Source organism: Lineus longissimus, chromosome 15 (assembly GCF_910592395.1).
Source record: "Lineus longissimus chromosome 15, tnLinLong1.2, whole genome shotgun sequence".
Taxonomy (NCBI): Eukaryota; Metazoa; Nemertea; class Pilidiophora; order Heteronemertea; family Lineidae; genus Lineus; species Lineus longissimus.
In genome coordinates this window covers 11,694,621-11,707,564 of record NC_088322.1, presented here as the reverse complement: position 1 = coordinate 11,707,564, position 12,944 = coordinate 11,694,621, and the positions used below count along the sequence as shown (strand labels likewise).

General features: G+C 42.6%; 2 protein-coding genes across 2 annotated transcripts in view; one reads left to right on the top strand and one right to left on the bottom strand.

The window, feature by feature from the left end:
* LOC135499428 (uncharacterized) overlaps positions 1–12,692 on the bottom strand; it is a 35,274-nt gene extending 22,582 nt beyond the window's left edge. Inside the window, exons 1-2 of the mRNA XM_064790172.1 lie at positions 12,686–12,692; positions 9,318–11,087 (exon numbers count right to left, since the gene is read on the bottom strand). Of these exons, the coding sequence (XP_064646242.1) occupies positions 9,318–11,087; positions 12,686–12,692 (1,777 nt within the window). The remainder of the gene's footprint in view (positions 1–9,317; positions 11,088–12,685) is intronic.
* Positions 1,678–5,399, top strand: LOC135499749 (E3 ubiquitin-protein ligase Midline-1-like). The gene is made up of 2 exons (XM_064790691.1): positions 1,678–1,779; positions 2,190–5,399. The coding sequence occupies exon 2, from the start codon at positions 2,206–2,208 to the stop codon at positions 3,886–3,888; it is 1,683 nt and encodes a 560-aa protein (XP_064646761.1). The 5' UTR covers positions 1,678–1,779; positions 2,190–2,205; the 3' UTR covers positions 3,889–5,399.
* Positions 12,693–12,944: the final 252 nt, after the last annotated feature.

Here is a 12,944-nt window from a genome sequence, read left to right as displayed (position 1 = left end):
AACTTTCATCGGGGTCAATTTCTCACTGTTGGATATCATCAACTGTATTGACGCCTGGTGTTTACACCCGCAAAGACCAAGTTAGCCTCTGCTGGTCCCATCCTTGGACACCTTAGCCAGTACGACAGAGGAGGGAATGATAAGCATGCAACAGTCTGTTGGACCTGTCTCTTGTGTTGCTGGCTATTGTATTTGGATGGATTCACATATTATCTGTAAAGTAGAAATCCTTTATGTCCGAGGATTTTGGCGCTTTTACAAGATCCAACACATTCTTCGCTAGAGTAACACCAATACTGTTGGTGATGTCTCGAGATGTACGTTTTCAGAGTCTATCAAAGAATCAACTAGCACCTCTTATTGAATATCAGAGACCAAATGAAATTCTTTAAACAATATCAAGCTTCACAATCAATGACAACGAAGACACTCACCGAACCGTGAAAAGCAAAATGACAAAATATGTTTCCAGCACATCCTCATATAAATTTCCTACTTCGTCAATTCTGATAGAATACCTCTTCGTTCCAATACCAATAAAATCCTTAAGAACTGTCTATAGAAGATACATTTTGGTCAATTTCCACAAAACACAAAGGTCCACTGTTAACCGAATAGATACAAGCATATGTAGTAACTTTTCAGACATGCCGATTGCCATGCTGGTTGGATGGGTCCGCATGTCGAAGACGCGATTGACCGACATGGACTCTCTAGATTATAGCATCAAATTATATCACAGCAACAAACTGTACTGAGTGGATCCTCCATAATAGGGACACCTCTCCATTGAGACACCGAGGGTCTGCCCAGTATCATCAGTGCAAATCTCTCTAATTTGGACACTTCTCAATTTAGCATACATTTTCATCGGACAAGCGAGTCACTTTAAGCAGTACAGAACTTCTGTCAATCCAAATCAAGCCTACACCACAGGCCTAGTTAAGCAATACTCTACTTTCACTGATATAAGACCAGTTCTGATATTCAATTCAAGCTACATGTAGATATCGTGCACATAATTTGATGCCAACAAACAAGTTTAATTTGAATAAACAATTGTTTGGCGACATCAAACTGTCCAATAACCATTAACTGGTCTTCCAGCTAGGCCCATAGTCTGTTTTCGGAGTAATTAATCAACCTGTCTTGGATTGGTGAAACGATAGTAATAAGCTTACATGCATAAGTATGGAAGTTGATAATTACAGTCGCTTTATGCATCATTATGATGAATTGAGATGAGGGCAATGGCATAATGATAACATTGACATTTGTAGCAAATGGGCCATGAGTAGGTTTTCTAAGTCTGATGTCATGACAATATCATCACAGCAAAACAGGCAAAGAGAAAGTAGAAATTGGACCAATTCAGACATGACAACGGTCAAACAGTGACAAAAAAATGATATTGAAATTCATCTTTCAAATCTCAAACTCAAAAATTGACATTTAAAACCAGAGTCCATTAGCTTTCCTTTACATTTGTATTTCAGCAAGTAAATACCACAATGATTCCTGGCCGATTTTATATCAAATACCCAATGAAAAACCTATGGCCGTGTTTTAACACTGATATGAGACAGTTATTTATGTGTCATGTCCCAGATATCCACAATAGAATCAATAGTGACTCATTTAATATCAGCTCGAACGTATTCGCGGAATCCATTCCTGGTAAGGCAGTGCAACAGAGCAGTAAAGATATAATACCACTCATAGAACAGAACTCACAAAAAATGAAATGAATTAGACATAAAATATGCAGCTGAAGAAAAGGTAAGTACACGTGAGATTGTCCTTTATTCATTTTTAGATGGAGGTAAGTTTATCTGACGCCAAGAACATTGTCCTAACACAAGACGTTAGGTATGAAAATAACCCTTGAAGACAGAGTCTATCCTCCTCAGAACAGAGTTTATGTTCACAATACTCCATTAAGGCCACTGAATCAACACCATGGTCGGCAGAAGTCGCAACCAAGGTTTTGGATGGTTATGCATGGATATTAATTTGGAACCAAGGTTAGTGTAGGTGTAGTGTAGGTTCCTCTGAAGTCGCGAGCCACTTCCTACTTTACATTTCATTGCCCAATACTGGTGATAGAGCTACTTAATGCTTTGCTCTCAACTTAATATTCAATTAAAAAGGTAATCATTGAAAAATTAGAACTGTTTTGTTTATTTCAGGTCAAACTGAAGAAAGATGGCAACCCATGGGGAAGTGACGGAGGCAACTTGTCTCGTGTGCTTCGAAGCAAGACCCCTGAAGATCGTTGGCAACTGCAAGCATGCTTTCTGTACTGAATGCCTGTCCGCGGTTCTCGAGAGCCTGGACAGTGGAAGTGAGGTGCTTGCCTGTCCTTTGTGTAAGGTTGACTGTCCACGTCCATGGGATGGTGTGAAGGGACTGGCGGATTTTAAGGGGGATGACTTTGTCAAGAAAGATGAGGTTGGTGTTGAAGCAGAAGCCTTGCCAGAAATTGTGCAGGAGAGAAGGGCAGAGGACAAAAAAGATCCACGAGTAATTGAGACCAAATGTATGGTGTGTCGGCAAAAGAAGAAGGAAGTTCAGGCAGTTAGCTTGTGCATTGAATGTGGACATTTTTATTTCTGTCAAGACTGTACCAACATTCATACAAAGAACAAGGCAACCCAACATCATGTGGTGACACCCCTGCACCCTGAGGACAAGGAGGATGTGGCTCTGTGCGATGAACATGACACTGACTTGACAAGCTATTGTACAACATGTGGCAAGGCAGTTTGCACAATCTGTGTCATGCTCGAACATGGCGATCACGCCATTGAGGATCTTGGGGACACGATTAGTGCAAAGGAAGCTGAGGTGAGAAACATGCTAGGGGTAGGTGAGACGAAGTTAACTGAGATGCAAGGCCTGAAGGAAGACCTGACTCACTTAAAAGTCATAGCACCAATCGTTGACAAGAGAGACTGCGTAATCAAAGAGATCGAAGACCACGCAGAGAAGTGCATCGACCAGATCATCAAATGGAAGGAAGACCTGAAAAATCAAGTCAAGTCTGACTTCAAAGTTATCGATAACATTCATGTAGGCTTAGAAAAAGTGTCAGATGTAGTTCGAAAGTTGCAGGACCCAGTGAAGCGAGCTACTCAGTTGTTGACCGTGTCCACGCCGCACCCAGCGTACCTGGACAAACTTGTCTCCATGCAGCGGGATTTGGAAGCTGTCGTCGAGACTTGGGATGATACGGAGGGAGAGACGTTGTTAAGGGCCGAGGTCTGTGAACTTCATAGGAGTCGTCATAGTTTTACAACAGGAGCAATGCCTTCTTGCCTTGGCAATGTGAGTGTAAAAAAAGAATCAACAAAATCTGAACCCCAGGAAGTCTTTACACACACAATGCAGGTTGAGTCCAAAGACATGTTTATTCCTTGTGTAGCAAGTTTCGGCAATAATTTTGCAGTGGCTCACCCAACCAATAAAGGGGAACAATCAAACGCCATTGATATATACGAGTACCCAGGAACACTGACAAAGACTTTGCGAGACAACCTCGCTCCCATCTTTGACATGTCGGCCACTCATGATGGTAAACTGGCAGTCCTTTCGAACGGAAAAGGTGGTACTGGCTGCAGTGTTAAGCTTTTTAACCTGGAAACCAACGGGATTACCTCCACCTGTGACATTGATATAGGCCTACCCATCTCTCTAGGTGTTACTGCAGAGAATCAATACCTCATTCTGGGTGACACAGGCGGATGCAGATATCTACATTTTGTTGACAGCAATGGAGGTGTGAAGAAGAGAGGTGCCATAAATACAAAGAATCTACCAAGTAGAGTAGCATGTGGTGGCAGGTGCAATGTTGTTGGTGGGGCAAATGCGTTTATAGCTATGATGTGATTCAGGGCACTCTGTTAATAATGAGAAGCTATGCCGAAGGGGAAATTCATGACATCTCGGTTTCAATAACTGATGAACTATTCGAATCTTGGAAATATAGGAACAATCTTTATTTGATCAGGTACAGTGAACCAAATAAGACATCGGTTGGGTCTAGCAGGGCATTGAAATTAACTTGTCCTGATACTACAGGAGCAGATTGGGAATCCAGGCTTTCTGAAAGAGATGGCCATATTGTTGTGTCACATGGTCAGACGATCAAGGTGTACGAATCATAGATACATGTATCGCAATCTTCAAAATGGCTTATACAGGGAGGGGGAGGGGTGTTGGTTTTAAAGCAGAAAGCTGCAATATACGTTGCCTGGCATAAGATTAAAGTATTATTCACTCATTACCTTTGTGATACAGAAGTGCATCTTGGGAGGAAACCCTTGACACCTTTTTTTTAATCACTTTCCAGGTTCTTTTTTTAGTCTCAGAAAAAAGGCGTCAATTATTCCCTTCTTTACGTTCATGATACGCAATTCCAATCAGAAAGAATTTTTATGGGATTATTCTCTAATAAAACTAGATTTAAGGTTATTTGCCAAATGCGTGAAAATGAAATGCCCGCAAATATTTACCAATTTACGGTATTCATGGTCAGTTTCTACGGACCTTCCCAAATGAGGGGGAGATGCGCATCCATCCAAGGCCCCAATCAGTTTTGTAGTGGGGAGGCTTACCATGATATTGTCCGTATGTTCATCAGGCCGTATCTTGCTAACTGATCTGCGCCGGACTTATCAACAGGAAACTGGAGGTTCATTTTCACCGCCCGAGAAAATGTAAAAAGTAGGTCAAAACGTTGAATGAAGAATTCGGGGTTATGTAGCGGCCAAAACAAACAGGGAGAGATTCCAGATCGTCAGGTACCTTAGATGTTCTATTGGACTTAAGAATTACAGCACTTTATACATGTATTTCCAACCTTGAAACAAAGCCAGTAGGCCCGGTTATCTTATTTGTATAATCATGCTTGATTTCATCACTGGTTTAACCCTTTCATACCAGACCGCCACGTGTGGCAGTTTTGACAATCAATTCCGTTACTTTTCATAACTTCTTAAAGGAGTACGCTGTTTTCGTATTTACTGATGGGTCAATAATCAAGGCAGTTATACCCAATGCCATAGTGCAGTTTTCATGCATGCAACTCTGCGAAACCTTGACGCAAGGACCCAACGCGCCGCGTAGCGGCAAAATAGCGAAGCTGGCGAAACATTTATAACGGGTCACCGTGATGGACCCAACGCGTCGCGTAGCAGCAAAATAGCGAAGCTGGCGAAACATCTATAACGGGTCGCCGTGATCTCATTATGGACTTGGCGCGATTATGGGGTTGTAACTATTTTGCTCTATATTGTCACGAGGAAAGAAAAGCACGCGACCTAACGCCAACCTATTTATGTAAAGTGATAATTAGAAGATATGTAGTTCAGGAAATGTTAATAAATAATCATTCCTTATCGTCTTTTGAGAGCATTTTTAATTGTAAAAAGTATATGCCTACGTCACAGAGTCTCTGCAATGGTCATTGTTATCACAGTAGTCTCGCGCAGCCAGACCTTCTTCACTTATTAGTCTTTCCACCACAATGTATCTGGGCCGAAGAAACACTGCGCAAGATTACCTCGAGCTGGAGTTAAGATTAGATTATGCTAATGACTCGAGGAGCATACTTCCTCATTGAGTTTTCCCAGAATGGTGCATATCGCGCGAAGCTAGCCTAATACCATTAGGCCCCGCGTGGTGGCGCTGAGGCGGCCGCTGTAATCAAGAGTGGTTGAGTCACTCTAGAAGCTCCTTGGTGACAACAAATGACGGGCCTATCCAAAACTGCTTACATTTTCGCATTGCTACAATGAAAGACCTAATACTGAAACCACATGTCTGTTGACTGTGCTTTAAGAGAGACTGGCATCATGCCCAATGTTGAAATATATATTCAGTACGTAAACGTACACGTACGTATGTATTTACACTTTTGGAAATGTTCAAATTTTTAACGAATGGCATAAGGCCTTTAACACGTGAAGTATCTCATGTACCTTATTGGTCTGCCAATTTCTGTCCGTTTTTGTCTGAAGAATTTAGCAGCGGTATACAAACTGTTTTGGTTGTCGAGTACCGCTGAAACCTCCGGAAAACTTACGACCGGTCGCAGTAGTACCGAGTGGCAGGATTAGGCCGGTTCAATGCCCCAGGAGTGTACTGACTCGGGTCATGTCTCTAGATTTGTATGAGTTGGCCAGCTTTTCTAACAATGTCAATAGACAACTTCACTGAAGTTTGTTTGGGCGCTGATAGATGGTGCAAACATACAATCAAGGAGACAAAAACCTGTCCTATTGGGTCAAAAGTCTCTTTGATGAAGTTGATATGTTGACCTATACCCACCCACAGTTTCTTTTAGCTCCACTAGCCTCAGTTTCCGTAGCCCTGCTGGACTCCCCAAGCCAAATGAAAGACTCAGCCCTCATCCTGAGAGGACGAATGCCTGTCAGGTCCTACTGTGTCGAAAGTCTCTTTGATGACTTTAAGATTCGGGTTTTTGATACTCCTACCTCGTCTGCAATATCGAGACGCAGAGTATATTGAAAACCACAGGTGCAAAGTGCTGTGGATAGGCACTGCGCTGTCCCCTCATCCTTCACCACCACCACCACCACCACCACCACCAAAAAACATTTGCAGAACAAGCACTTACCCCAATGCTTCCCATAGCAGGAAAGGCCAAAGTCCGAGCCATGTCAATATTGTATCAGTGTATAACACACAACAGCCAGGCATATCTTGCATATAAGCCCATGTCATACTGTCGGACAGCCATTCAAAGAACTGTTGAAAACTGTGCGATCAACCGAATGATACCAAATAATCATGGATGACACTGGTTCTTCTGTGGGCGACTGTTGACCTGAACCGTCATCTGAATGAACAAAATCGCTGGGGCAAACAAATTGGGAATTATTCGTTCAAAACATATGAACTTTTCAGAGGTAGACAGTTAAGATGAAATGTGCTCTCGATCAGTTCATACAGGTTGGATATAATCAGGTCACTTCAAAAACTATTCAGGAAATGGTCAATGAAGAGGAGACGTTTTAACAAAACAAGCACGCTCTGTGTCCATGTTGTTAACCCCCTGCTTTTGTTTGACCAGGCCTGCAGGAGACATCAACATCCCCTCAGCCAGCACCTGCCCTAGATGTGATTTGGCTGTAGTGCTGAAAATTTCTTTCTGATACTGCAAAGTGGGGCATCTTTTCCCCACGAGACCTTAACCCTAACCCAATTGAAAGAAATTACTCAATTTTTCAATTCCGTAGAGTGTGGCATGTGACCAGGTTTGCAATGATAGGTCGGATTCAACTCCCCCCGAACAGAACGAGGAAGAAATTCTAAACAAACTTAAGCTTATACCCCTTAGAGACAGGAGAAGAAGTTCCGAAGCAAACTTACCCAATCTCATTAATTCCTATCCGAAACGAAATCGAAAATCTGATGATGGCAGACCGTTTCTCGCCATCATATTAAAAAGTGTGAGGCACAGAGTGCAAACAAATCAACACCTCTGCCACGACCTTCATACTTTGGTAATTTATCATGTTTATTATCCTGGAGTATTTCAGGTAAGCTAGCTCTGTTCCGGTTACATAAACCACCTGGCAGTAAAAGTAACACAACTCCTGCAGATCGGAACACATTGGAAAGCTTACAGGGAAAGGAAACACAGAGGTGCCAATCAAGAATAGCTTCCATCGTTTTGCAATACCTCCACCCCCCCCCCCCCACCCCCCCCCCCCCCCCCCCACCCAGAGCTGAAGGAACACAGACAGCAAAACAGGGGCAGATCCTGCAGGCATATGAGAGGAAGGGCACCCATGAATGAGATGTTGTTTTTAGGGTCTTACAAAATTCTTGGTCAATTTCAACAACTTTTTTCAAACAGTTGGGGTTTGGGGCTCGCCTAGACTAGCCAGCCACTAACTGTCAACTGTCACATCAGTGTCCACCGACTGATTTACCCAGCTCCCACTGCCATGTCATTTGTGCCAATTATTATATCAGTTAAAATGATGACTATGGACTACGTCGGGGGTCTACAGTCATCCTGCGCACAGGCCCTCTGTTGGGGCAACATGGAACTGAAACAAGTTGCAGGCATCGGTGAAACCTGCAGGTACATCCTGGCACAAGTTGTTTTCAATATACTCCGCCTCTCGATAGTTCAAATTTGTACACGAGGTAGGAGGATCAGAAACCGGGGAGGGGGTCATTAGTTAAACACTTCAAGAAGTTAAAGGCGGATGTGGAACAAACAACAGGAAATATTTACCAATTATTCCAAGTTGTCATCATGAAATAGAAACAACATCGGTACATTCTTGAATTTGTCACTGTTTTCAAAATCCTGATCTAAATAGTCCATAACATGCTCCCAATGGTAGAAGGCCTACATGTATATTCAGTGGTAGACACACAGCCAAGAACCGTATTTGCTTACACAAACTAGAGAATCATCAATAGTTTGTTGACTTTGACCACATTATTGATTAACAGAAATCTCTACTTAGTCCGAACAATCATTTTCGGCCCCATGAGACTCTGGGCCTTTTAGATTAAGAAGAGCATTTATAAATTAGTCCAGGAAAAGCAAAACAAAATTTTAAAGCAATGCCTTCGGTTGGGTATAACAGACAACATGATCAGACATACAATGAAACAACTTAATTTCCCATTCCCCCATATCTGCTAGGTGATTTTCTTCCTCTAAATCGAATGTCCCGTCATTTTCCCCATACGGATAGAAGTGGCTATACGTCTCTGCTAGAAATCATGACAGGTACCATTTCAAGGGAGGTGAGTGATACCACCAACCAAAGGGATAATGATATGAGCCAAGACTCCGACTGAGTTATAGATGATTGTGCTACATTAAGCCATTTCGAGGCAGTTTTTGAAAGTCTATTTTCCTCAATTGAAAAACTATTGGAACTCTAAAACATGAAACACACAAATCAACTGTGCACAACAAAATGTGATACAGAAAATTATATTACAAATCACAAGAATAAGACTCGAAAATACGACAATATGAGACCATAGAATACACTACGGGGACAGAACATGACATATTCTGAGATTACCACTAATCTATAGAAGTCCTTGCCGGGATATACTGATAGCAGCAACAACATATCACTCTGAATCTAAAAATGTACTCAAACTTATACCAAATGTTTGTGTACAGTTTCAGATGCACACATGTATTGCCCTTTATGAAGGCGCTGTCCAACCATAGATTACTGATGGCTGTCAATATATCCCGAGACACCTTTCAATTACAACAACGGATCCATGGAGATTGTTAACCCGCCTACCTTTTGGCGGCTCGGTCACCTCTTCCGGAACATGAGTCACGATTCGCGGTAACTGCTGTTTCACAGTGGCGCCTTCTATATTTCCATTGGCATCTGCACAACTTGTAGCGTCAGTTTTCAACAGAACTGCATTCTGGGTAATAACGGTCGTATTCTCATGATTCTTGTCCCGATTCCTGAATTTCCGAGTAAACACTTCGCGTAAAACCGACGAATAAGACACTTTTGCATAATGTTTTGGACTGTGTTCCTTTTTCGGACTATGATGGCCACTTTTGGGACTACGATCACTTTTAAGACTGCGATCCATCTTTGGGCTATGATCCATTTTTGGACTGCGGTCGGCTGTTTTAGGACTCCGCTCTGATTTTGGACTACGGCCTAACTTTGGACTAGCACTATTTTTTTCTGCTCGGGATAATCCTGGACTGCTTAAATTTGAGTTTGACAGTTTATTTTGAATTTTTGGTGACGCATGTGGTGAGCGAGACTTTTTAATCTTGTCTGTTATTGCTTGAGAATTAGGATGTGTCTTGCTATGGACAGGGTTATGGCGCGCAGGTAAAAACGACCGGAGCGAATTCTTTATTTTCTGGACTAAAGGCATATGGAGGCTAGGCTGGGACAAGCAGGGGTTCAGTAGGGGCATTGGAACATCATCCAGGACGTGTCCATCCGTCTCATCAGAATCATCAGGATCTAAAAGTGGAATATTGCTATAGCGATGTCCAAAACGTTTTATTTCTCCTCTGTTGCTAGGGTAAATCGTGCCATCATCTGATGGGTCAGTTCCATTTTCTTGGCAGCTGATATCGTCTTTGTTAACGATTGCATATTTCACATTGCCAGAATTTCCGCGTTTAAAAAAGTTCAGCACCTGCGACATCCCTGTGCATTTTGAAAACGAGGCATTTTGTGACGACGTAGAGGCATTCTGGGTACAATACGTGTCAACCGAGATACTCCGCGGCACTTGGTTAGCATTTCTATCACTTGGTGGCTGCACTGAATGAGGTAGAACGTCACAGCTCTGGCAGCGGCACAAGAAAGCTGAGTTATCGGTCTGCGTCTGAGTTTCAACTGTACAAATGGACCTGGTTGATGTCCGAGGAGAAGTGGAGACATTATCCCAATGAATATCCACCCCTGTTTGAACGCTTGCCGTAGACCACCGAAATTCACCCCCTGTCCTTCCGCTACTCATAGTGCTATTCTCATACCCCATTCCACCCCCAGCCCTGCTCGATGGCGGAGAATTATCATTTCCCCTTAGTACTTTCCCTTCCCTGTTCGGTGGTGTTTGTCGGAACACATTTTTATTCTCCCAGTGAACCTGCGGTGAGACTTTTGGTGGAGTCCGAGGCACGGGCATTTTCTCATCCCAGCGGGACCTCGTCCCAGGTGACATACCTGGGGACGTCCGCGCCCCAATATTCTGATAATTCCCAAATGGGCTCCGTGGAGAAACCTTTGGACTGGGTGACGTGCGCGAACCGGACAACGAAATATTTTCCCGCGAGCTTCTTGATCCATCGTCTGACGATCCTTGCGACCGTGCAATATTTCCCGTTGATCCTGGCCTCCGACAGAGTCTGGACGCCAGTAGGTCTGCCTGTTCCAAAGAAAGGGGGCGTGACTGGCCTATTGTCCTACCTGTATTCCTGTTCGGTCTTGGTGGCTGGGGCGTACTTGGCCAAACAGGATCTTTTTTCTCCAGGCCTTGGGTAACTTTTGAAGAATGCTTGATGTCGACTCCAACTCCTGGGAAGACTGGAGAGAGAGAAAAATTCGAATTTAACCAAGGAATTTTTATACCAAATTATCATCGTAGATTGATGGGCTGTCAACTAAGGAGGGCTGGAAAAACCTGACTGATGATGGTTGACAAATATCTAATAATTTTCTCTAACAAGCAATGTCTTTTTATAACATTACTTGAGAGCTAAGGCCGGATATGCTCTATACACGATATTAGGCCATTTGTGTAAATCATGTAGTGTTTAGGCCAAAGTGGTAATAACCTGTACATCGGCCAACTGTACCAGAAAAATAGCATGCCTTTGTTACACTTTGCAAATGCTTCCAAAAAAGTACAGCAACCTTTCTGTTAAGGACATCTTTGGACTAACAAGTGTTGTCCTGTATAGGTTATTGTCCTGATTACAGAGGCCAAACTGAACGGAATTAGCAAATTTTGAACTGAAATTGATGCATAAAGGGTGCCTACATACAGGCGTCGTCACTTCCACTGCAGCCAACTCTACATTAATTATCAGCCTTAAAATCATGAAATAAAATAGATCCAGACACTCGTTGGATTCAATAAAACCTGTTTCCGGATTTTACATAAATCACATACAAACCTGAACAAAGCTACAATATAGGGCCTATCGATGTCACTAAGTATCCCTATCACTACTGATATCGAACTCTAACACGCACATCCCATATAAAAGCGATTTAATCGGGCAGTACATGTAGGCCCAGTAGAACTCAGGCCTATCTCACTAAACTGGATTCCTGAGCTTATCAAGTTAGGTGACACATGCACTTGGACGCCTGATTCATTTAATAAAACCAATATGCTTGTTCCCATTGTTTTAACGCTTTGTTAAAGGGGCAATACATGCATAAGGGCGAGTGTGCCTGCCCAGCCTTAAGTCTAGATTCACCAATGCAGTGATACCATCCTCAGCTAGATTCATTTGAATTTTTCTGGCTTCATGCATATTGCTTTGGCAATTTTATTCACCTTTTTTGTTAGGAAATCAGTATTAATTCTAGACGGAAAGGCTTTTAAAAGGGTCAAAAGTAAAACCTTTTAAGATTCCTTGATACCCTCGGCCTTTAAGGGCATTTCATGTAATTTCTAACTAACCACTTTATGATGAAGCCAATCAAATGTCGCCTTGACTACGATCACAAAAGTCCGCACAATTCTCCACTAGAATAAAAGTTGATTACATTTGAAGGAGCGTACAGTAGGAGTTAATAAACTGTGCGGAGCTATAGTTACGTTTTTAGGAGTTAGTGTGATGAATACAAAAGACAAGGTCTGCTGAAAATGAGCATGACTTGGTTTCAGAACAATCTCAATATGGTATCAAGGTGGTTACAGTATACCATACAGGGGGTGAAATTGGCCATGCGGGTATAAAAATTGACCAAACTCCCAAAGTCTTACTCTGGCTAAACTATGATTAATTTAGCCCAATGAGTTACCTTTTAAAATCTTTTTGTTCCGTGATTCAGTTGAAATAGAAGATTTGGCATGTATGGTTCAAGCTGTAGGGTGGATTATGTATGGGATAATTTCACCCCATTTGGGGCCAATGACACTCCTATACGGTATCTTTCAATCTTCTTACCTGCCATCTTCAGGAGTAAAGCCCAGTGGTGATTCTTCAGGCAGCAGACAAGTGACGCTATCTTCGTATAGAATCATTGCAGGTGCAACAGCGGTGAGAGGTCGAGGCTGGAAAGAGAGAAAATGAGGAATCGTCGAATATAAAAAACTAGAAGTCATGTAACTGCGAACTGGCCAGCACGGTATGTAGTCGTGTCAGCGGTAGCCAGTCGATGACATCAAACCTCGATGACATCATACCGCATTGAAACTGGCCCTCC